This window comes from Carcharhinus amblyrhynchos, chromosome 10 (genome assembly GCF_965287045.1).
Source record: "Carcharhinus amblyrhynchos chromosome 10, sCarAmb.v2.hapA, whole genome shotgun sequence".
In the NCBI taxonomy this organism is placed as follows: Eukaryota; Metazoa; Chordata; class Chondrichthyes; order Carcharhiniformes; family Carcharhinidae; genus Carcharhinus; species Carcharhinus amblyrhynchos.
In genome coordinates, this window is record NC_137333.1 from 78,328,596 (window position 1) to 78,354,828 (window position 26,233).

At 44.3% G+C, this 26,233-nt stretch overlaps 1 protein-coding gene across 1 annotated transcript in view; it reads left to right on the plus strand.

Annotated features, from left to right (window-relative positions):
* The window catches only part of b3glcta (beta 3-glucosyltransferase a), a 144,973-nt gene that overhangs the window by 107,567 nt on the left and 11,173 nt on the right, over positions 1–26,233 (plus strand). The window contains exons 12-13 of the mRNA XM_080197936.1: positions 13,271–13,370; positions 19,210–19,329. Coding sequence (XP_080054062.1) covers positions 13,271–13,370; positions 19,210–19,329 — 220 coding nt within the window. The remainder of the gene's footprint in view (positions 1–13,270; positions 13,371–19,209; positions 19,330–26,233) is intronic.

Consider the following 26,233-nt stretch of genomic DNA (forward strand, 5'->3'; position numbering starts at 1 on the left):
AGTGACAAGGATTAGTGGGAAGCCAGAGGATTAGGAAGCCTTTAAAAACGAGCAGAAGATGAAATATGAGTGTAAACTAGTTAGTAATATAAAAGAATGCAGGAAGAGCTTTTTTCAATATATAAAAGGTAAGAGAGAGGCAAAAATAGCCATTGGACCACTGCAAAATGAGGCTGGAGAAATAATAATAGGAAACAAAGCAATGGCAGAGGAACTGAATAGTTACTTTGCATCAGTCTTCACAGTGGAAAACACCAGTGGGATGCCAGAGCTCCAGGAGAGTCAGGGGGCACAGGTGAGTTTAGTGGCCATTACTACAGAGAAGGTTCTGGGGAAACTGAAAGGTCTGAAGGTGGATAAATAAGCTGGACTGAATGGACTACACCCCAGGGTTCTAAAAGAGACAGATGAAGAAATTATGGAGGCATTGGTGGTGATCTTTCAGGAATCACTGGAGGCAGGGAGGGTCACAGTAAGAAGTCTGACAGCACCAGGTTTAAGTCCAACCAATTTATTCGATGATAAAATATATCAAATAAATCAAATAAATTGGTTGGACTTAAACCTGGTGTTGTCAGACTTCTTACTGTGTTTACCCCAGTTCAACGCCGGCATCTCCACATCATGGCAGGGAGGGTACCAGAGAACTGGAAAGTAGCTAATGTAACACCGCTGTTTAAGAAGGGAGGGAGGTAGCAGATGGGAAATTATAGGCCATTAGCCTGACTTCAGTCATTGGCAAGATTTTAGAGTCCTTTATTAAAAATGAGATCACATGATACTTGGAAGTGCACGATAAAGCAGGACTGAGTCAGCACGGCTTTGTCAAGGGGAGGCCATGCCTGACAAATCTACTGGAGTTGTTTGAGGAGGTAATAAGGAAGTCAGATAAAGGAGAACCAGTGGACGTGATTTACTTAGATTTCCAGAAGGTCTTTGACAAGTTGACGCATAGGGGAATGTTAAATAAGTTAAACGCCCATAATGTTAAGGGTAAGATCCTGGCATGGATAGGGGATTACTGACTGGCAGAAGGCAGAGAGTGGGAATAAAGCGGTCTTTTTCAAGATGGCAGCTGGTGATTAGTGGTGTGCCTCAGGGATCAGTGCTGAGACCATAACCTTTCACAATATATATTAGTGATTCAGAGGAAGGAACTGAAGGCACTGTTGCCAAGTTTGCAGATGATACAAAGATATGTAGAGGGACAGGTAGTATTGAGGAAGCAGGGGGGCTGCAGAAGGTCTTGGACAGGCTAGGAGAGGGGCAAAGAAGTAGTAGATGGAATACAATGTGGAAAAGTGTGAAGTTATGTACTTTGAAAGGAGGAATGGAGACATAGACTATTTTCTAAATGGGAAAATGCTTAAGAAATCAGAACCACAAAGGGACTTGGGAATCATTGTTCAAGATTCTCTTAAGGTTAATGTGCAGGTTCAGTTGGCAGTTAGGAAGGGAAATGCAATGTTAGCATTCATATCAAGTGGGTTAGAATTAGCAGGGATGTACGTATGAGGCTGTATAAGGCTCTGGTTAGGCCCCATTTGGAGTATTATGAGCAGCTTTGGGCCCCGTACCTAAGGAAGGATGTGCTGGCCTTGGAAAGGGTCCAGAGGAGGTTCACAAGAATGATCCCTGGAATGAAGAGCTTGTGTATGAGGAATGGTTGAGGACTCTGGGTCTGTACTTGTTGGAGTTTAGAAGGATGAGGGGGGATATTACTGAAACTTACAGGATACTGCGAGGCCTTAATAGAGTGGACATGGTGAGGATGTTTCCACTAGTAGGAAAGACTAGAACCAGAGGTCACAAACTCAGTCTAAAGGGATGATCCTTTAAAACAGAGATGAAGAGGAGTTTCTTCAGCCAGAGAATAGTGAATCTGTGGAACTCTTTGCCGCATTGTGGAGGCCAGATCAATGAGTGTCTTTAAGACAGAGATAGGTAGGTTCTTGGTGAATAAGGCAGCCAGGGGTTATGGGGAAAAGGCAGGAGATTGGGGATGAGAGAATTATCAGCTATGATTGAATGGCGGAGCAGATTCGATGGGCCAAATGGCCTTATTTTGCTCCAATGTTTTATGGTTTTATATTCTGTACCTTGGCAAATAAATGAAGGGAGCACCCAGAGGAAACCCACACAGACATGGGGAGAATGTGCAAACTCCAGAACTCCACACAGACAATGACCCAAGTCGGGAAATGGAACCTGGGTCCCTGGCGCTGTGAGGCAGCAATGCTAACCACTGTGCCACTGCCTCTTTGTATCCCCTTTGTCTTGTTTAACCATTCCAAATGTATCACATCCCTCTTCTGCAGGTTGGATTCCATTTGTCATACCTAAATCGATAAATAATGAGACAACTACAGACAGCGCAGATTAAGATCATAAAATCATGAGACGAAGGAGCAGAATTAGGCCACTCTACCATTCAATCATGGCTGATATTTTTCATAAGAGGATCGGGGTTATGGGGAAATGATAAACACAAGGAGTCACAAATTCAAGGTAAGGGGGGCAAAGTTCAATACAAACATGCGGGGGACGTATTTTACACAGAGGGTGGTGGGGGGCTTGAATGCACTACCAAGCAAGGTGGTTGAGGCAGACACGCTAGGATCATTTAAGACTTATCTAGATAGCCACATGAACAGACTGGAAATAGAGGGATACAAACGGATGGTCTAGTTAGGAAGACATAATCGGTGCAGGCTTGGAGGGCCAAAGGGCCTGTTCCTGTGTTATATTGTTCTTTGTTCTTTGATTCACATTGATTGACAGCACAAATGGAAGGGCTTAATTATATATACAAAATCCCTCGCATTATTTTCAAACTTTGCAAGGTAGGTCATTATCATTACTCAGGCCATTATTGGGAACTACAGGCAATTTTTCAAAATCCAATTTGCAGACGTATATTAATGCATTGCTTTCAGTAACTGTTCTAACAGAAAACCCTTTTTACAACAAAATGGGAATTTTCATTGATCTGTTCACAAGTGAAGTAGAACGCTTTGTTCCAAACATAAAAGCCTAAAATTTGCCGATATTTATGCAGACCTTGCCGTTGGCACCTTTTGGTGATATTTGATGTGGAGCACATTTGCATAAGTCAAAATGTACAGAAGTGCTGTAAAGCAATCACAAACTTCAGCCTGGCGAAACATTGAGACAAAGCTATCTTCTTCATCCCTCTCTGTGTCTTATTGATATTATTGTAGGAATGTGGACTTGATATTAAATCCCAGAGTAAGAAAATTCTTATGAGGAACGACCATATTGGCAAAAAGAATAACTACTAATTTAGCATGCATATAACAAGGTATGGGATAATAAATATTGGGACTTAGCTTTTCATCAGTCGAGGCATGGCACAGTATACAAGATCAGCACATGTTGGTTTGTCTTGACCGAAGATCCTGGGACTTCCAGTGTCTTTTATTTCCTTAAACTTGGTCGCTCGAATCACAATGTCTTTCAAGTTTTTAACTGAGCTAACAACTCTAATGCACATACAAATCCCTTTGCAACTTTAACACTTCAGCCTAGTGGATCATTTTCCAATTTACAGCTTCCAGTCCAGCTTAACTACTAAGCTTCCAGTCCACCTAAACTGCTGAAGCTGCACATTTCACGGCTGCCTGCTAAATGTTCTCTCTCTCCCTCTTTTTCCCTCTCTCTGCCTTTCCCTCTCATTCTCCCACTTCCTCTCTCTCTCTCTCTCTCTCCTCCTCTCTCCCCCTCTCTCTCTCACATTCTGCTGAAAACCACTTTCCAATAAAGATTGGGGGTGCGATCTTATCTGCCACTCACACTGCACTCCCGCTGCAGTGAGGTCGGAGAATTTTGCGGCCAGCCAAATCTCCATTCACTGCAGCGGAATGGGAAAATCCCGCCGGCATGAATGGTGATAACCTGTGAGTTTTACCAAAATGATTGATGTCCTTTACAGAAGGAAATCTGCCATCCTTAGCTGGTCTGAACTACACGAGAGTCCAGATCCACGGCAATGTAGATGACTCTTAAATGCTCTCTGAAATGGTCTGTGAAGCTACTCAGTTATATCAACCCATTAAAAAGACTCGAAGGAATGAAACCAGATGGACTAACTGGGATTGACCTAGGTACTGGAAACAACATCAGCAAAACCCAGCCCTGTCGACCTGGTAGAGGTCTCGTTACTAACACCTGGGGGCTTGTGCCAAAATTGGGAGAGCTGTCTCACAGACTAGTCAAACAAGAAGCTGACATAGTCTTACTCACTCAAACATGGGTTACAGCTAACGCCCCAGACAGCACCATCACCATTCCTGGGTATGACCTATTCCCTATGCACCAGTGGGATCTTCAGGTCCTGCCGAAAGTGACCCCCTCACAGCTGATTTCTTAGCGGCACAGATGGCGAGCAACACAAATTGCCATTGAGTATCGGAAAATTCCTCTGGCAGCTCATGTGAGCCACTTCTGCTGCTTTCCATTAGTCTTCCTGCACTTAATTACTTGAGTACATAGATACTATCTTTTTTGACTCATGCCCACTGGGTCTCAGAATTCTGCAGTCGTCTCCATTTATTTAATGCTCTTTTTAATTCTTCCAGCCAAAGTGAACAACTTCACATTTTCCCACATTATCCTCCATCTGTCTTGTGGCAATTTGTGTCCAGGCCTCTAAGTTACATAAAGCATCTTCTCCATCATATTTTAGCAAGCAGGGAAAAGCTTGCAAAATGCATAGAATTACAGCAGCAACCATAATGAGCCCTCCAGCAATTAACCTACAATTGGTTGATGATCCCTTTATTAAGTGGAGTCCTTCATGGGGTTGGGCACATGTTTAGCCATCAGGTTAAGACAAGGTGCAGACTGGAGGATGGTGCTTAGTAATGATAGCGCCGGTGACATTGTGCTGTGTCTGGCAGACATTAGGTGTATGCGCACCAACTCCTTTATCAATATAGTTCCACCCACAGTTCGTGAATCATAAGCTGGAAACCAAAAAACAACTGTGACCAAGCTCGATTGTTGTCCCCTTTCCCCGCAGAGTTTAAACCAGGCAGTGTAACGTGGAATTGTTTTTTTTAGTTGATTCGAGGGGTGGCATCATTAAAAAAACTAGCACCCTAAACTGCATGCCTGGCTCGGCTGTTTCAAAGGAGGTGATGGGTCTGGAGTCACATGTAGGCCAGGTGTGATAGGGCAAAAGGTTTCTTTCCCCCAAGAACATTTTAAAAGATCAGTTGGGTTTTTATGTCAATCTGTTCAACATGTTCACCATTACCAATACTCACATATTGTAACAATGTTTTTGAAGAAATATTAATTGAATTAAAATTCCCCAACTGCCATGATGAAATTTGAACTTCTATCTCCAGATTTAGTCCAGGCCTCTGGAATACTTTTTTATATTCATTCATGAGACATGTGTGTCACTGGCTGGCCAACATTTATTGCCTGTCCTTATTTTTGCCCTTGAAAAGGGGGTGATGAGCTGCCTTCTTGAATCGCTGGAGTCCACATGTTGTGGGTTGACCCACAATGCCGTTAGAAAGAGAATTCCAGGATTTTGACCCAGTGACTGCGAAGGAACGCTGTTATATTTCCAAGTCAGGATGATGAGTGGTTTGGGGGGTAACTTGTAGGTGGAGTTGTTCCTGTATTTCTGTTGCTATTGTCCTTCTAGATGGAAGTGGTTGTGGGTTTGGAAGATGCTGTCTAAGGATCCTTGGTTTACAACAGGTTTTTAACAACTGGAACCAGGCGAAGGGAACTCGGCAGGGGCAGACAGTAAGTACAACCCCAGGGGAGAAGGGCTCATGCCTGGGCAGTACCCTAGCGATGCCCACTTTCTACAGCTGATTTGACATTGCGTGGTGACACAGTGGTTAGCACTGCTGCACCAGGGACTCAGGTTCCATTCCTGGCTTGGGTCACTGTGTGGAGTTTGCACGTTCTCCCTATGTCTTTGTCAGAGTGCTCCAGTTTCCTCCCACAGTCTGAAAGACGTGCTAGTTAGGTACATTGACCCAAATAGGTGCCGGAGTTTGGCGATTAGGGAATTTCACAGTAACAACTTTGCAGTGTTTATGTAAGCCTTACTTGTGACTAATAAATGAAACTTTACTTTGAACTTCTGCAGTGCGTCTTATAGATAGTACACACTACAATGCTACTAAGTGTTGGTGATGGAGGAAATGGATGTTTGTGGATGTAATGCCAATCAAACGGGCTGCTTTGTCCTGGATGGTGTCAAGCTTCTAGAATGTTGCTGGATTTGGTGCATAGTCCAGTAACATCACCACTGTACTATTCTGTATGATTAATTCAATGTCAAATTAGTTATGGAAAGTGGGCATTGCCAGCATACTGCCGGGGCATGACCCCCTCTCCCTGTGTGCCCCGTTGTGTTCCCTTTGCCCGGTTCCAGTTGTTAAAAACCTGTTGTAAACGTCACTGGCGAGAGTGGAGATCACAATGTGGGATAGAGTGGGGTAGCCCACTAATGATATGGAAATGCCAGTTGGTGCAGAATGATTAGAATCGTGTCCTTTGACCTCACACTATTTGCGAATGCGGGCGCAAAACCATGGACAGTGATTTGAAGAGATGGAATGTAAATTGAAATTAAAGACAGATAAAAGTCAGGTAAAAAAGTTTCAATTTGAAATAAAACCCAACAATAATTAAAACCTGAAGAAATAGACTGCATTTTTGTAAAGGTTAATTTTCAGTTCCAAGGAGGTTGTTTAGTAGTAATTAAGCCTTGCCAGTAAAAATTCGCTTATACTTGAATGCACATGCACTACCTTTTTTGGCATGTTTCGGGGCATGTAATGGTTAAGGACACCAACATCACAAAGATTTTCCTGCCCTGCCCACCACTGGGATCTTCTGGTCTTTTGACTGGCTAGCTGCATCGCTGAGCCAGGTCCCACCACAGCGAGACTGGCAAATCCCGGCCATAGTGTGGGATTTTCCGTGCAACCTGCTGCGCATGTTTTACAGCGGTGGAGGCAGGCCCACCTTTAGCCATTTAGCGGGATCATCTGGTCACCATTGTGAGCGGATTTCCATTGAGTACATTCCCTTGTCACCGGGAAATCCAAGATGGAGGGGTGTGGTGTCGGTGGAACCGGAAGTTCCCGTTGATGTGAACAGCCGGAAAGTTCTGGTCATTGCTTTAAAGTATCAGCCCCAGCGAGACAAATTGCACAGAGCCTCCCACACTTTCCACATCCAGCAGAGACAAATGTTGATGAGAACTGTGCTTTGATTTTGCAATGTTAATTTACCTCAAGAATACTAAATGGAATGTGAAACGATGTCGAGATTAATTCAGTCATTGCAAGCAAAATGTTAGAAGAATGAAGCCCATGCCAAATTGTAAAACCAAAATGATATTTTCATACACAAATACCCCAGTGTTGCGAACATCAGTCAGTTTTGTGTCAGAGTAGCGAGGAAATGCATGTTGTTTTGACATGGCTCCAGCTGCAGCTGTGTGATAACACTATTTCACTGGACTACTTTCGAGCCTGACGAACTGCATCATGTCATGTCATAATTTAGCCTCGCCTTATCCGATTAATTAATCAGCTGAAGAGTCTAGTTTCAGCAAATTTAACATGCCATTAAAAACTAGCCTGACTCCTCTTACATTTCTTTGATGTGGAGGTCTGTTAATCATAATAACAATTAGTAATATACTTTAAACACAGTTAAAACCCTTCAATGAAATTTCAGGCATGAATTTCACCTTCAGATTTGCTAAGTTGAAACTGGACACAAATGACCAGAGTACATTAAATGTGTTTATTATTGTGAGCAGGAAAAGGAAGAGTGATGGTTTGTCATGGTGTCAGGGTATGCTGATGGGTGTTTAACACTGTCAGCTGATGACATTTCTAAACTGTCTGCGCTTTATATGCTCTGTCTGAGGCCAGAACGCTCCATTCACCTGATGAAGGGGCTAACCCCGAAAGCTTGTGAGTATATTATCAAATAAATAGGTTGGACTGAAACCTGGTGTTGTCAGACTTTTTACTGTGTTTACGCCAGTCCAACGCTGGCATACCCACATCATGACCCCTAACGTAGCCAGATTCAGGGGAGAATAGTGTCAATTTGGTAAACCAATCAGCCTAAGAGCACATCTTTGGGGTGTGGGAGGAAACCGGAGCGCCCGGAGGAAACCCACGCAACCACAGAGAGAATGCACAAACTCCCACAGACACAGGCCCAAATCCATGTATCTGCACAGCTAGCAGTGCTAGTCACCAAGCTGTTGCGGCGCCCATCTACCGGTCCAGAATCAAGCACACACACCGACACGAAGTACTAGGCCACTCCCGGAACCTCCAAGAGCAGCCCACGCACGACCCACCGTGTGCATGCCCCTCGTTTGACAACGAGGTGGACCTCCACCTGCGGAATAAATAATCTGACTGATTTCTCACAACCATTGATTCTTGTGTGCAGTCTACACTGACTCTTCATGCAGCCTCCTGGCTTGATACCTTGCGTACTTTTGATTCATACTTCATTCATTCATCGATGTGAGTGTCACTGGCCGAGCCAGCATTTATTGCCCATTCTTAATTGCTCTTGAGAAGGTGGTGACCCTCTGCAATCCATGCGGTGGTGGTACACCATTGTTCTGCTGCTGTTAGGGTGGGAGTGCCAGGATTTTGACCCAGGGAGGATGAAGGAGTGGCCAAGTTCCGCACACATGAGGACAGTCTCAACAGGGATCTTGGGTTCATGTCGCACTATCTGTAACCCCCGTGACTTGCCTGGGTTTGCAAAACCTCACTTACTGTACCGTCTGGAGACAATACACATCTCTGTAAACTGTGATCAGTGCTCCTTCCACTCACATTGTCAGCCACTTCAGGTCTTGAACAGCAGGTTAGGTGTAAGGATTCGCATTCTAATCAGTAATCTCTAAACTGTCTGTGCTTTATATGCTCTGTCTGAGGCCAGAACTCTCCATTCACCTGACGAAGAGGGAAGCCTCGAAAGCTTGTGAGTCTATTATCAAATAAATCGTTTGGACTAAAACCTGGTGTTGTCAGACTTTTTACTTAATATAATTCCAAGTCAGGGCCATGTGTGACATGAAGGTGTTAGTGTTCCTATGTGTTTGCTACCCAAGTCCATTTTAGACAGAAGAGGTTGGGTGTTGAGGAGCTGCTGTCAAAGAAGCTTTGGTGAATTGCTGCAATGCAACCTATAGGGCTGAACATCTATTCATACCTCAAAGATATCTATCCCAGAAATCGCACTGGCGACCCTCTAGAGGTCTCCATGCATGGACTGCGTGAGAATTTCCCTGGAACAATTTCCAAGGGGCAGTAGCTGTTCACCGGGAACAATCTGATACTCTGATTTAAACCGGAGACTTTGGTTGGTTTTAGGAGAAGACTTACCTTGGAAGTGTTCAAATTAAACCACTTCAAACTCCTGGTGTTGACACCTCCCCCTGCCCCATTAACTCCAGCCAGTGAAGACTTTTACCAATGATTCCCATTGATATCACTGTTTGGGGTTCATCAAATCCACACCAGGTTAAATGAATCAGAGATTCATAGATTCCTACAGTGCAGAAGGAGGCCATTCAGCCCATTGAGTCTGCACTGACCACAATCCCACCCAGGCCCTATTCCCATAACACCATTTATCTTAGCTAGTCTCTCTGACACTAAGGGACAATTAAGCATGGACAATCCACCTAACCCATATGCGGGTTAAGTTGATTGGCCATGCCAAATTGTCCCTTAGTGTCCCAAGATGTATAAATTGGGGGGATTAGCAGGCAAAATATGTGGGATTACAGGGATAGGGGCTAAGTGGGATTATTGTCAGTGCAGATTTGATGGGCCAAATGGTCTCCTCCTGCACTGCAGGATCCTATAGTGATTCTATGATCTTTGGACTGTGGGAGGAAATTGGAGGAAACTCACACAGACACAGGGAGAACATGCAGACTCCACACAGGCAGTGACCCAAGCCAGGAATCAAACCCGGGTCTCTGACACTGTAAGGCGACAGTGCTAACCACTGTGCCACCGCAAATGAGGGCTCGTCTGGAATGCCTCAATGTTGCTTTAATTCAGGAATTCAGCTTCATTGTCTGTATATGGACCAAAGCTGTAACAGCATCTGGAGTCAAATGGCCCTGTCAGAATTCAAATGGAATATGGCTGATCAGGTTACTCATAGACTGATGGGATAGTAATTGGCTGGATTGGATTTATCCTGTTTTTTGTGGACAGGTCATAAGTGGGCAGTATTTCACATTGTTGGGTAGATGATAGAGCTGTAACTGTACACAGCAGAGCTCGCTATGAGATGGGCCAATGGGAAAAGACAGGAACTATTAGCCCCCCCTACCCCCACCCTTTGCTCTGAGTTAGTTCCCCATTGCTTTCTCCATGGCAACCCCTTGGCCAAACAGAGTTGACTTGCCAGCCAATTAGCACCCCTTTTCTCCTATAGTGCAGTTTTTTTGTGCCCTTTGGGACTTTGGCCTTCTTACATTTTTCCTGAAGATCACAAAATGAGAAGCTTTGAAAACATGCGTATCTTTTCAGCAACATTCAAATTCTACAGGCAATTGTTCGTGATACTTTTCTTAATCCTAACAGGGTTTAGTGTCTGAGAATTACTGAAATAATGAGATCACGCTGAAAATTTTCTGTTAACCATTGAAAATCTTCCCTACACTTTGCAATGCAATACATCCAGCACAATGTTGGTCATGTGATAGAACGCCCAGAAATAGGGAATTACAAGGAGCTGATATTTACAAATCATCTGGCAACCGTCAGTTCCACACTGATTGTTGTCTTCAGTAATTGGCCAGATTACCCTCTTTCTCTCTCTCTCTCGGTCTGTGGACTAAATCCAAATGTTCTTCTCTTTTATACATTTAAAGTTTCATCAGTATCTGCTATGTTGGGGGCAGATCCTCGCCTCCTGATGTTTTTCGGCTGAAAGTGGTTCAGGCTGAATGAGCGAGCTGTCTTCTAAAGATGAAATCTGAGTTGTTCATCAGTTAACTAATGATTAATTGTGCTTGCCAAGTCTCCACTGACTGACACACATCTGCTTTTTCAGACTCTCAAGGTCTGTTCAGGAGCTTTTTTTAATAATCCTTTGCCCTTGCTTGATATTTTTGTCTAGTCTTGTTCCAAGAAAAATATTATGTCCCAAAGACATCTCATGTTCAGCGGTTTTGAGAAAACAACCTCTTTCCCATCAATTCTGCAATGTCTGTGAGCATGGTGAACTGGTCTTTAGACAAGCTTAAGCATTTTATACATATAGATGGCATCATAGCTGGATACCTAATGCATGTCTCAACCACAAGGTATGGTTCTTCTTTCTACAGTTTCCATATTCTACATATGTCAGTGTAACAACCTGTCTTAGTTATAATGAACTAGAACCAGTTCACAAGGAGGTGATAACATGACATGACAGAAGACGGCTCTACTACTTTGGACTGTTGTTTACAGCTTCCTCACCAGAAAGCCAGCCTGGTTGACAGGTTTGACTGTCTGTTGGGTGGTTGACAGGCTTGGCTGTCTGTCGGAGATTGACAGGATTGGCTGCCTGTTGAGTGATTGATTGGCTTGGCTATCGACCGAGTGATTGACAGGCTTGTCTGTCTGTTGAGTGATTGATTGGCTTGGCTGCCTGTTGAGTGATTGATTGGCTTGGCTATCGATCGAGTGATTGACAGGCTTGGTTGTCTGTTGGAGATGTGCTCAGATTCGGCGTGAATCAACTGGCGGGGGTATTCACAGACATCTTCAACCCCTCTTTACAACAATCTGAGGTCCCCATCTGCTTCAAGAGGACGGCCATCATCCTGGTATCTAACAAAAACCAAGCAGCGTGCCTTAATGACTATCGGTCGGTGTCGCTGACATCCATCATTATGAAGTGCTTTGAAAGGTTAGTCATGGCACAAATCAATTCCAGCCTCCCAGAAGGCAGTGTTGCTGAAAGGAAGCTAAACTCTCAGTCTGATGCAAACCTGCAGTATAAAATCCACCTTATATTGAATAATTCTTTGTAAATCTATTTACTTTTTAAACACATTATTCTTGTTACGTCAATCAATTTTGAATGAAAATGGCCTTGAGACACTTACAAAGAACTCATCCCACATTATCAAATTAAAACCTAACCAATAAAACGACTAATATTTAAAATTATAAACAGTGAAAACAGATACAAAAAAGTAATAAGGCTTGGCTACCTGATGGATGATTGACAGGCTTGGCTACCTGATGGATGATTGACAGGCTTGGCTGTCTGTTGGGGATTGACAAGCTTGGCTGTCTGTTGGGGATTGACAGGCTTGGCTGTCTGTTGGGGATTGACAAGGTTGGCTATCTGTTGGGGATTGACAGGCTTGGCTGTCTGTTGGGGATTGACAAGGTTGGCTATCTGTTGGGGATTGACAAGCTTGGCTGTCTGTTGGGGATTGACAGGCTTGGCTGTCTGTTGGGGATTGACAGGCTTGGCTGTCTGTTGGGGATTGACAGGCTTGGCTGTCTGTTGGGGATTGACAGGCTTGGCTGTTTGTTGGGGATTGACAGGCTTGGCTGTCTGTTGGGTGAGGCAGGCTCTAGAAAAGGCCACAGACAAGGAGCTAGGGGTAGCGAGTAGGGTGTGGTGGGGGATTCAGGGGTAGTCACTGGAGTCTCGGGAAAGCTTGGGCGGGTTGGTATTCTTCAGGAGCAGAGGAAGATTGTGGAAATAGAAGGGGTTTTAGAGGATTAGTTTGTTGGCTGTGGAGAATGCACTCCTATTCCTTCTGTTCCACAGGTGATGCTATAATGGCACTTGAATTATTTGTCACCTTTTACCAGCTGTCCCCTCCTCCCAACTCAGTTAAAACCACAAATCATCAGCTTGGCTTCCTGCTTGAAGCTTTTAGAGTGATTGCTTCGTATTAGACCCAAACCCAGCTGCTTTTGGCAGTAGAAATGACCTTTGACATATCTTGCCATGTGACTGGAAAGGAAAGTTAGGGATGGTGTTTAATGGCGGCTGTTCAGCGACCCGACACAGTGAATCCACAAATAGAAACCTGTTTCTGGAAAAATATGGCGTTATACACCCTGGTGGACACATTTTATCCAAGATAATATATATAATCACATATAAAAGCCACAATTAAAATTTATTTTGTGCACTGTTTTAAGAGCAGGAAAACAGATTAACTGAAACTTTTTTTCCCATTTCTTTAATGTGTAAGGCCACTGTGGCAAAACATTTGCGATTCTGGAACGATTTGTTAGTCCTGCTGTTGCTGAGGTTCCCTGGCTCATGATTGTGGATGATGACACATTGATAAGGTACTGTGAATAACATTCTTTTAAAATTTCTAACGCTTTGATTTAATTTGATAATACTGCAACATTAAACAGTGCAATCCTTAGGCATAACCATTCAGCTACAGTTTTGTGCTATAGCTGAATGTGAATGTTATTAGATTTTGCTTTCATAAAACTATTCTCCTCTAATGCCTGAGAAAACTGAGAGATTTGAGGAGTTGAAAGTAAAATTTGAATATTATAAAATGTGGTGCAAAGCACATACCTTTATGAACAGGGACTGGATATTAAATAATATTTAAACTGCCAGGTTATCCAATTGATAAGCCCTCTTGTGCCAAAGAAGCAAATCTGAGTGTTCCCCAACTGGAAACCTTGGATGAACAGGGATATCCACTGCTTGCTGAAGTCTGAGGTGTTCAAGTCAGGCGACACCGACCTATACAAGAAATCCAGATATGATCTAAGGAGACCCATCAAAGATGCCAAAAGCCAGTACCAGACCAAGCTAGAGTCCCAGGCTGGCCACACCGAACCCCGCTGATTATGGCAAGGCCTGCAAGACATAATGGGCTGCAAGATGAAGACATGTAAAATCGCCAGCTCCAACGCACCCTTCTCTGATGCGCTTAATGCATTCTACAGCCGTTTTGAGCAAGAGGTCAGCAAGAGCATGCCCTCCACCCTGGAGATCCTGGAGAACCTGTATGTGGGATCACCATTGCAGATGTCAGAGCAGCTTTCTTGAAAGTCAATCCATAGAAAGTGACTGGCCTGAATCAACTGTCAGGGGTACTCACATACATCTTCAACCCCTCTTTACAACAATCTGAGGTCCCTATCTGCTTCAAGAGGACGGCCATCATCCCGGTATCTAACAAAAACCAAGCAGCGTGCCTTAATGACTATCGGTCGGTATCACTGACATCCATCATTATGAAGTGCTTTGAAAGGTTAGTCATGGCACAAATCAATTCCAGCCTCCCAGAAGGCAGTGTTGCTGAAAGGAAGCTAAACTCTCAGTCTGATGCAAACCTGCAGTATAAAATCCACCTTATTCATATTGAATAATTCTTTGTAAATCTATTTACTTTTTAAACACATTATTCTTGTTACGTCAATCAATTTTGAATGAAAATGGTCTTGAGACACTTACAAAGAACTCACTCCACATTATCAAATTAAAACCTAACCAATAAAACCACTAATATTTAAAATTATAAACAGTGAAAACAGATACAAAAAAGTAATAAGACGAAGTTAGCTGACTTAAAATGTTGTCTATAAAATTACACCCAGCTTTGATCGATTTAAAGGATGCTTTGCGAAAGGCAGAAATGGTTCTGAAAATGATGTGTTGATGCCGGAGTTGGACTGGGGTAAACACAGTAAGAAGTCTCACAACACCAGGTTAAAGTCCAACAGTTTTATTTGGTAGCATGAGCTTTTGGAGCGCTGCTCCCTCATCAGGTCAGTGAGGGTTGGGTTCACAAACAGGGCATATATAGACACAAACTCAATTACAAGGTAATGGTTGGAATTGGAGGTAATCAAGTCTTTACAGGTACTGACCATGTGTATGGAGAGAGAGTGTTAAGGTCAGGTTAAAGAGATGTAAATTGTCTCAAGTCAGGACAGTTAATGAGATTTTGCAAGCCCAGGCAAGTTATGGGGGTTACAGATAGTGTGACGTGAACCCAAGATCCTGGTTGAGGCCGTCGTCATGTGTGCCGAACTTGCTATCTGTTTCTGCTAAGCGATGCTGCGTTGTGTGTTGTGAAGACCGCCTTGGAGAATACTTACTTGAAGATCAAAGACTGAATTCCAGGGAATTCTCCTGCCAGATGATTGTTGTGCAGTGTTCATTCATCCTTTGTTGTAGCATCTGCATGGTCTCGCCAATGTATCACGCCTCGGGGCATCCCTTCCTGCAGCGTATCAGGTAGGCAACGTTTGCCAAGTTGCAAGACTACATACTGTGTACCTGGTGGGCGGTGTTCTCATGCGAGATGATGGCATCTGTGTCGATGATCTGGCATGTCTTGCAGAGGTTGCTGTGGCAGGTTTTGTGGTGTCGTGGTCACTGTTCTTCTGAAGGCTGGATAGTTTGCTGCTTACAATGGCCTGTTTGAGATTGCATAGTTGAAGGCAAGAAATGGGGATGTGGAGATGGCCTTGGCAAGATGTTCGTCTTCATCGATGACATGTTGAAGGCTCCGGAGAAGATGTCATAGCTTCTCTGCTCTGAGGAAGTACTGGGCGATGAAGGGGTACTCTGTCCACTGTGTCCTGTGTTTGTCTTCTGAAGAAGTCAGTGCGGTTTTTCACAGTGGCACGTCGGAACTGTCGATCGATGAGTTGAGCACCATATCCTATTCTTATGAGGGCATCTTTTAGCATCTGGAGGCGTCTGTTACAATCCTCCTCATGTAAGCAGACCCTGTGTATACGGAAGGCTTGTCCATAAGGGATGGCTTTTTTCATGTGTTTAGGGTAGAAGCTGGAGAAGTGGAGCATCATGAGGTTATCTGTGGGCTTGTGGTACAGTAAAGTGCTGAGGTGACCGTCCTTAATGGAGAATGCAACCCATTCCGGAGAATAGTCCGTGGTGAGTCTGATGGTGGGATGGAACTTGTTGATGTCATCATATAGTTATTTCAATGATTGTTCACCGTGAGTCTAAAGGAAGAAAATATCATCAACATATCTCGTGTATAGCATTGGTTGAAGGTCCAGTGTGGTGAAGAAATCTGGTTCGAACCTGTGCGCGAAGATGTTGGCATACTGGGGTGCGAATTTGGTCCCCATCGCTGTTCCATATGACTGGACGAAGAACTGGTTGTTGAATGTGAAGATGTTGTGGTCCAGGGTGAAGCAGATGAGTTGTAAAATTGCATCTGGAGATTGGCAATTGACGGTAGTTGCAGCAGTGCTGTCGTCGTGGGGGTGCTGGTGTAGAGTGCCGAGATATCCATTGTGACGAGGAGTTCTTCTGGTTCAGCGGCTCCATGGGTGCTCAGTTTCTGTAAGTGTCACAGCAGAAGTTGGGGATTCTTTGTACGATGGGTTTCAGGATGCCCTCGACGTAGCCAGAGAGGTTCTCTCACAGGGTGCTACTGAAAGCTCCTGTTACCAAATAAACCTGTTGGACTTTAACTCAGTGTTGTGAGACTTCTTACTGATTCTGAAGACATGAAATATGTTTTTGGAACTCCCAGTAAAACTTGTTATATCTGATCAGTCTGAAGGTAGAACAATAACTGGAAATGTTTTCACAAGAGCATAACATAAGGGTGGTACGGTGGCACCGTGATTAGCACTGCTGCTTCACAGCGCCAGGGACCCAAGTTCAATTCCGGCTTTGAGTGACTGTGTGGAGTTTGCATGTTCTCCCCGTGTCTGTGTGGGTTTCCTCCCCCAGATCAAGATGTTGATTGGCTATGCGAAATTGCCCCTTAGTGTCAGGGGGTTAGCAGGGTAAATGTGTGGGATTACAGGGATAGGGTTTGGGTGGAACTGAGCCACTACAGATCAGCCATGATCTTATTGAATGGCGGGGCAGGCTCGAAGGGCTAGATGGCCTGCTCCTGCTCCTATTTCTTACGTTCTTATGCTCTTATTGTTGGTGCAGATTGAATGGGCCAAATGATCTCCTTCTGCACCGTCGGTGTTCTAACACAGCTCTGCTTGTTAAAATATCATGAGTTATGTTATTTTCTTTAAAAGTAATAGAATGCCAATACTGAAATAACTCCTTTCATTACATTAATTATTTTACTTGTTTTTAGTTACTCTGAGAGTTTAGTTATTTCTACATGTTTAGTGGTGACTACAATCTGTAGCTATGTTTGTAAGCAGGGCAGTTTTACTGTGGATAAATGGTAATACTTTAGATTCTGTTCATATAGAATATTGGGAAAGATGTTTGTTTTAAAAATCATGAATGCCTAATAGCATAAACGTATCACATGTTAATTCAGCTGGCATGAATAAATATGTTTGAAATGCCACATCTAAGATTGAACAGCTGAGAAAAAGTCAAAAGGTTATTAGATGATAAGTATATTAGAGTGGTGACTAGCACCCTTTGATATTAAGAATTCAGTTCACAGCGTGTCCTATTGTGAAAAGGAATTTTTTAATAACCACAAGAAAACTGGTTCATTTATTTTTTTAAAAAAGTTTATTTCTTAGTCACAAGTAGGCTTACATCCACACCACAATGAAGTAACTGTGAAAATCTAGTCACCACACTCCAGTGCCTGCTCGTGTACACTGAGGGAGAATTTATAATGGCCAGTGCCCCTAACCAGCACACCTTTGAACTGTGTGAGGAAACCGGAACACCTGGAGGAAACCCACGTAGACACAGGGATAACATGCAAACTCCACACAGACAGTGACCCAAGCCAGGAATCGAACCTGAGTCCCTGGCGCTGAGAGGCAGCAGTGCCACCATGCTGCCCCTTTTCAGAATAGAGAATGTGCCAGTCGTACCCAATGTTGCTCACATCTGATTCCAGTTCCACATTGTGCACTCAACTCATAATAGATCCAGAAAACTATCACCATCCACATCCAAAGAATAAATACTGAAAACCTAAAATAAAGCAATATAGTAGAAAGAACATTGCCTCAGCAAAGCAGCCACATAATTAAAGATCCCACACACCCCGGACATTCTCTCTTCCATCTTCTTCGGGAAAAAGATACAAAAGTCTGAGGTCACACACCAACCAACTCAAGAACAACTTCTTCCCTCCTGCTGTCAGACTTTTGAATGGACGTATCTTGCATTAAGTTGATCTTTCTCTGCACCCTAGCTATGACTGTAACACTACATTCTGCACTCTCTGATTTCCTTCTCTATGAATGGTATGTTTTGTCTCTATAGCGTTCAAGAAGCAATACTTTTCACAGTATGTTAATACAATTGATTTGGTAGCACAAGCTTTCAGAGTGTCTCTCCTTCTTCAGCTGAGTCACTCCAAAAGCTTGTACTACTAAATAAACCTGTTGAACTTTAACCTGTTGTTGTGAGACTTCTTTCTGTGCTTATGGCAGTCCAACACCGGCATCTCCACATCATTTTAATACATATGAGAATAATAAATCAAATCAAATCAAATCAAAACAATTTGCTATTAGGATATCAAGGTTTAGTTATTCCTCTGCTCAGTAATTAAAGCACTGGTGCCCAGGAGGCATGTACAAAACAAAAGGTACCAAATTTGAAGATTAACCTCATTCACCTTGTTTGATTAGAAAAGATGCAATATCTGAATATGCTCTATTGGCCTTACGGAGGACTGATTCCAGTATATGAATATAAAATTACGTTTCAGAATGAGCGAGGCTGCTTAGTGGTAATTATGAACTTACCGCACTGTTAAAAAGACCTTAGTCAACGAAATATAACTTTTCACATGGTTGTTGTGGCGCGATTAAGACTGTACAAATGGAAATTTTCATTGGTTCAGTGATTTGTTTAGTTGAGTGCAGTGGAGAAATGTGGTATGACTGACAGCAACCTCTGGATTTCTGTGTGTATCTGCACAGAGGCAGCAATGGCTGAGAGTTTTACTGTTATTACTACCACCAAATCCAGGCCTGCATGTTTATAATAAACATATTTACATTTTCCTAAATGTAGTGCACAGAAGAATCTTTCCTCCTCAGTCTTTATGGCTCAGGATGATTTGATAACCAAGGTAATATAAATAATAATGTAGAATTTTTGAGTATATACTGTGACTTGAAAATACTATGATGTTATATACTTATACTTTCTATAATACTCTTTTATAATGGTATTATACATTTATAACACTTACCCTGGTTAATGGTATTTCTTACGCAGTGTCCCACGACTCCAGAGATTATTGAGCTGCTACAATCCAAAAGAACCAGTTTTTCTTGGAGAGCGTTACGGATATGGACTGGGCACTGGTGGATACAGTTACATTACAGGAGGTGGAGGGTAAGTTATTTAAACAAGAGTATCTGAAGAATCTACTGATAACCATGAAACCATTGTCGACTGTTGGAAGAACCCATGTGGTTCACTAATGTTCTTTAAGGAAGGAAATCTGGCACCCTTACCTGGCCTGGCCTACATGTGACTCCAGAGCCACAGCAATTTGGTTGACTCTCAACTGCCCTCCAAGGGCAACTAGGGATGGACAATAAATGCTGGCCAGCTAGCGATGCCCATGTCCTACAAATGAACAAAGCAAAAACAGTTCAACACTGTATCTGATGCCAGTTGATGATGTGGCAACAAACATCATTGATAAGGAGGAGATAGATCTTTGGGAACCTCTGTAGTTACCATGTTAGGTTCAGAAGAGACACTATTGCTGTGCCTAAAATCAGATTAATAGGAGTGAAACCAAAGAAGAGATTTTCATTGAGCTGGCCAGTAGAAATCCACTCTGTCAAAAACTGCAGAGTTTGTTCACTGTGAAAAAAATAATTGCAACAACTTAATTACAGCCTTCAAGCTTTCAGTGAGCTGTGTTATTTTCTAACTTTTTAAATAAAGTTTACTCTGAGCTGAAAGCTGAACATGGATTGTGCAAGAGACCTTGTTATTGATATCTACACTCATTCCTTCACATGCTTCCCACTGGGCAACAACGTGACACTACTACAGGCTTTCAAACAAGTAACTGCAAAATGACTTCAATTACAGTCACTTTTCATTTGAACTGACGAATAAGGTCAGCAGATATTAGCTTCTCTATTGTTCCTCTTTCACGGAGCGGTGAAAATTCCAGACAGCTAACCCAGAATTTTACCGTGCAAGAGCACACAATTTTGGGAGCCAGTGGGAGATCAGAGCTGGGGAAATTGATAGCGAGTTAAGAAGCCTGTTCCAACCCACTGATAACTGCAGCCTTGGGAAAGGTGAGTTGTCAATTTCAGTATGTTCATCGGTCATTTGCAGTGGTATTGATGTAGCTTTTGCAATGTAATGTCGGTCTGTTGGAATTCAATCTGTGAAAGCAAGGCAATAACACTGGTGGTTGAGGGGGTTCAAAACGTAACAGGGCAATAGGCCATTAAGTTCCAAAACGTCATACCCGTGTCTCTGGAGGCATAGGTTTCTTGCATCAGATAATGACAGACATTTGCAGTCTACTGGAACAAAACCTGCTGTCAGGTGGACCCAGTGGCCATACTTTACTAGCAACTGTCAAAATTACCACTGCCCTCAACCCTCTGGCCTCTGGTTTCCTCCACAGCCCTTAGAGTCATAGAGGTTTGCAGCATGGAAACAGGCCGTCTGGCCCAACTTGTCCATGCTGCTTAGTTTTTACTACTAAGCCAGTTCCAATTGCCCACATTTGGCCCATAACCCTCTGTACTCATCTTACCCATGTAACTGTCTAAATGCTTTTTAGAAGACAAAATTGTACCCCCCTCTACTACTGCTTCTGGCAGCTCGTTCCAGACGCTCACCACTCTCTGAGTGAAAAAATTGCCCATCTGGATACTTCTGTATCTCTTCTGTCTCACCTAAAACCTATGCCCTCTAGTTTTAGACTTCCCCATCTTTGGAAAAAGATGTTAACTATCTACCTTATCTATGCCCCTCATTTTTTTATACACCTATATAAGATTACCCCAAAGCCTCCTACACTCTGGGTAAAAAGTCTCAGTCTATCCAGCCTCTCCTTATAACTCAAACCATCAAGTCCTAGTAAATCTTGCTAGGGGCATTTGCAGGATCTCAGAGTTGGGTGACCATAATGCATAGAAATGGTGGTTTGTTTGCTGTGACAGATGATTATGTCAACTTTCCCACAGGTGAGACCAGTCTGATTGAGCTGGACCTCAGGTCTGTGGCTGTAGCTGCTCTGGAGGCACAGGTTCAAATCTCACCATGGCAGCTCAGGAATTTAAACTCAATTAATCACATTGGGAATTGAAAAGCTAGTCTCAGTAATGGTGATCACAAAACTACCATTGATTGTTGTAAAAACCCATGTGTTTTGGTGGGACTGACTATGGGTCTGGCCTATGTGTGACATAGCAATGTAGTTGACTCCGACTGACTTCAGAAATGACCCAACAAGAAACTCAGTTCAAGGACTAATTGGGGATGGGCAACAAATATTGCTCTTGCCAGTGACAAATACATCCTGTGAAATAATTTAAAAAGCTGGCATTGCATAGCTAAAGGACGTTATCAAGCGCACATATGGCGGTGCGGGCTCGTTGGGCTGAAGGGCCTGTTTCCCAGGCTGATTTTGTTCTTTGTTCTTCTTTGTATATTGGTAACTCAGCCACCCCCCAGATCACCCAGAGGCATTCAGCAGCCAAAAGGACTTCCACTTGCAGTCAATGTGAAGACACAGAAAATGTATTTCTACACAAAGTTTCTGGGCAGCTGCCCACCTACGTCAGTCTTCCCTCCATGAGCACATAGCACCCTGGAGCAGAGTTACCAGCTGGTTGCTGAGTGAAAAGGGATACCCACTTTAAAAGTGTGGCTTTCTGGACTGTGGATGTCACTAGAAAGACCAGCATTTGTTGTCCATCCCTAATTGCCTTTGAACTAGCCTCTCCCACATGGAAAAACATCCTTTCAGCATTCACCCGATCAAGCCCCCTTCGGATTTTATATGTTTCAGGAAGATCTTGTCTCATTCTTCTGAACTCTGATGGGTACAGGCCCCACCTGTCCACTCTTTCCTCATAAGATAACCCCATCATCCCATCAGTCAAGTGAACCTTTTCTGAATTGCTTCTAACGCATTTACTTCCTTTTTTAAATAAGGAGACCAGAACTGTGCAAGGACTCCAGGTGTGGGGCTGAATTTTATATGTTTGCCATTGAGGTAGGCATGTAAAATAGGGTTGGCCTCCATCCTACCTCCTTCCCACCTACCCTCCGAGCTGTCCCTTGAAATCAGCCGGACTGATCGTATCCTAATGAATAATTGGGTTCGGTTAGACTTGCTTTCAAGCCTGTTGATGCTGATTAATATGCTGCTTGTGCCATAATATGTGGGCAGCAGGACAGGAGCGGGAAGCCCGATATTTAAGCTTAAGTGTTTAAGGGCTGGAAAGGAGTGGGAGTCTGCCCTTTGCCTATTGCGGTAAAGGCCCCACCTTAGATTGAATCTCCCCTTCCTGCCTATCCACTCCCTTCCTTAAACCCATCCCCTCCTGCCCCACTCCTCTACCTAACCTACCCAAACCATCCTGGCACAAGGTCCCCAGGCGTACCTGCTCTGGGGACCCATTAGCCTTTATCTTTCTTATTCTCACTGGCCTTGGTAGCACCCACTGACGTCGGGACTCCTGGTTAATCAATAGTGATAGTGCTACCCAGAGGGTAGCACTATCACCCCAATGAGACAATAAGATATAGGAGTAGAATTAGGTCATTCGGCCCATTGAATCTGCTTTGCTATTTAATCATGGCTGTTAAGTTTTTCCCCATAACCCTTGATCCTCTTACCAATCAAGAACCTATCTATCTCTGTCTTAAATGCACTCAATGACCTGGGCTCCTCAGCCTTCTAAATTCCATAGATTCATCACTCTCTGGCTGAAGAAATTCCTCCTCATCTCAGTTCTAAAGAGCCACCCCTTTATTCTGAGGCTGTGCCCTTGGATCCTCGTCCCTCCTACTAATGGAAACACCTTCTCATGTCCACTCTATCCAGGCCTTTCATTATTCTGTAAGTTTCGATGAGATTTCCTCCCCCCACCATCTTTCTAAACTCCCATTGAGTACAGACCCAGAGTCCTCAGACCTTGCTCCTACATCACAGGCAGATATCCCACTTGGTCCTTGTTAGTGTGCTGTCAGTGCTTTGTGTTTATTATTAATAAGAGAAGACGAGATAGTCAATGATAACAATGGAAATTCAGTTTGAGGATGAGACCCACAACTGTTCCTCCTCAGTGCCTTTCATAATCAAGGAGATGTTTCTTAATGTTGCAACAGCGATAGCATAAAACAATTACTGCTTCAAATAACGCCACTTACTAAGCTACTGCAGACATATTGGTAGCCTGACCACCAATAGCACAGACACAGTTGTTCTGTTTTGAGTGGAGTAGGCTGAAAACGGAACGAGGACTCAGGAAAACCGGAATTTGGTGAGGGTGGAAATTGGGAATGTGGGTGGAAGAAACAAAAGTCGAAAGCTAAGTGTTCAATTATTAACTCTTTCCTTAACATTTAATTATATGTTAAGAATTAATAAAACGTAAATGAATAGAAATTAGTATTGGGAACACTGGGCAGTTTAAGAGTCAAATGTCAGACGAGATTCACAAATAGGACAACTAACCTTTAACAAAGACAACTTGACTTCCCTAAGACTCCAGTCAAACAGTTGGGTTTTTCACAACATTCTGACTGATTCACTTTTATTCGTAACCTCTTTTAATTTATTTTAAACTCAAGTCAAATTCCCAGTTTGCCATTACATTGACCTCACGATCTCTGGATTATTCGCCTAGGCTTTGGATTACTCGGATCACTACTCTGCTATTGCTCCATGCAATGGATAGGTTTGATAATCCAAATGGCCTTCTTTGCTTTATGTTTTGTTGTGCTCTGATACTGCTTTTAGTTATTATTAGCAACAGCGAAATAACAAGGCAACTGATCAACTAAAAGAATATCTTCTGTGTGATCAGTGAAGCTACGGAGTACTGTTTAGACTAACAGAACTTTTGTGCCTTCCACTTAATTCCACATAATTCCACGACAGATCAGCCATGATCTTATTGAATGGCGGGGCAGGCTCGAAGGGCTAGGTGGCCTACTCCTGCTCCTATTTCTTATGTTCTTATGTTCTTATGCCATCAAAGCCATGCTGCATCTCATTTCAGCTGCTTAACTGAAAGAACAAGACAGCAAACTTGAACGGTCCTCAGTTTAGCTACTAAAATCAAGAGAGATTTGGGGGTGATTTTTCCAGTCCTGGGCACGCAGACACAAGTCATGTTATAGTTGGAGAATCTCATGAGAGGGACCATAATGCATCTTGCGACAGGGATAACCCATTTTGATGGTCACACAGCAATTGCACATTTATTGAATGGAAGCGCTTTCTGTTCATGAATCCTCCTAAATTCTTGATCGGGGCCTTGAGGGCAACATGGGTGCAGTCTATAGCCCCCTGCATAATTGGCATCCCCACAATGGTCATGAATCCTGCAGCCTGGACTTCCTGCTGGTCCTGGTCCAGGTCACATTTAATATACTGGCCAGCCTGGGCACACAGAGCATCCGTGACCTCCTTGCTAAGGAGGCCAATGACATAACCTGCCCAATCAGATTAGCAGATATCCGGGTGGAATATGTGCACCCCAAGACCAGGAATTCCTACCCAAATTCAATGGACCTTTTAAATGGTCGCCATGTTTTCTGTCCTGCCCATGATGATTTCTGTAGCGGGGTGTGACTCACTTATGGCGGGGCCTGCTGGTACCAGCGATGGGTAGTGTGTGTTGCTGGGGAGGGTATGGGGAGTGTGTGTTGCTGGGGAGGGTATGGGGAGTGAGTGTTGCTGGGGAGGGTATGGGGAGTGTGTGTTGCTGGGGAGGGTATGGGGAGTGAGTGTTGCTGGGGAGGGTATGGGTAGTGTGTGTTGCTGGGGAGGGTATGGGGAGTGAGTGTTGCTGGGGAGGGTATGGGGAGTGAATGTTGCTGGGGAGGGTATGGGTAGTGTGTGTTGCTGGGGAGGGTATGGGGAGTGGGTGTTGCTGGGGAGGGTATGGGGAGTGTGTGTTGCTGGGGAGGGTATGGGGAGTGTGTGTTGCTGGGGAGGGTATGGGGAGTGTGTGTTGCTGGGGAGGGTATGGGGAGTGTGTGTTGCTGGGGAGGGTATGGGTAGTGTGTGTTGCTGGGGAGGGTATGGGGAGTGAGTGTTGCTGGGGAGGGTATGGGGAGTGAATGTTGCTGGGGAGGGTATGGGGAGTGAGTGTTGCTGGGGAGGGTATGGGGAGTGTGTGTTGCTGGGGAGGGTATGGGGAGTGTGTGTTGCTGGGGAGGGTATGGGGAGTGTGTGTTGCTGGGGAGGGTATGGGGAGTGTGTGTTGCTGGGGAGGGTATGGGGAGTGTGTGTTGCTGGGGAGGGTATGGGGAGTGAGTGTTGCTGGGGAGGGTATGGGGAGTGTGTGTTGCTGGGGAGGGTATGGGGAGTGTGTGTTGCTGGGGAGGGTATGGGGAGTGAGTGTTGCTGGGGAGGGTATGGGGAGTGAGTGTTGCTGGGGAGGGTATGGGGAGTGAGTGTTGCTGGGGAGGGTATGGGGAGTGAGTGTTGCTGGGGAGGGTATGGGGAGTGAGTGTTGCTGGGCAGGGTATGGGGAGTGTGTGTTGCTGGGGAGGGTATGGGGAGTGTGTGTTGCTGGGGAGGGTATGGGGAGTGAGTGTTGATGGGGAGGGTATGGGGAGTGTGTGTTGCTGGGGAGGGTATGGGGAGTGAGTGTTGCTGGGGAGGGTATGGGGAGTGTGTGTTGCTGGGGAGGGTATGGGGAGTGTGTGTTGCTGGGGAGGGTATGGGGAGTGTGTGTTGCTGGGGAGGGTATGGGGAGTGTGTGTTGCTGGGGAGGGTATGGGGAGTGTGTGTTGCTGGGGAGGGTATGGGGAGTGAGTGTTGCTGGGGAGGGTATGGGTAGTGTGTGTTGCTGGGGAGGGTATGGGGAGTGAGTGTTGCTGGGGAGGGTATGGGGAGTGTGTGTTGCTGGGGAGGGTATGGGGAGTGAGTGTTGCTGGGGAGGGTATGGGGAGTGTGTGTTGCTGGGGAGGGTATGGGGAGTGTGTGTTGCTGGGGAGGGTATGGGGAGTGAGTGTTGCTGGGGAGGGTATGGGGAGTGAGTGTTGATGGGGAGGGTATGGGGAGTGGGTGTTG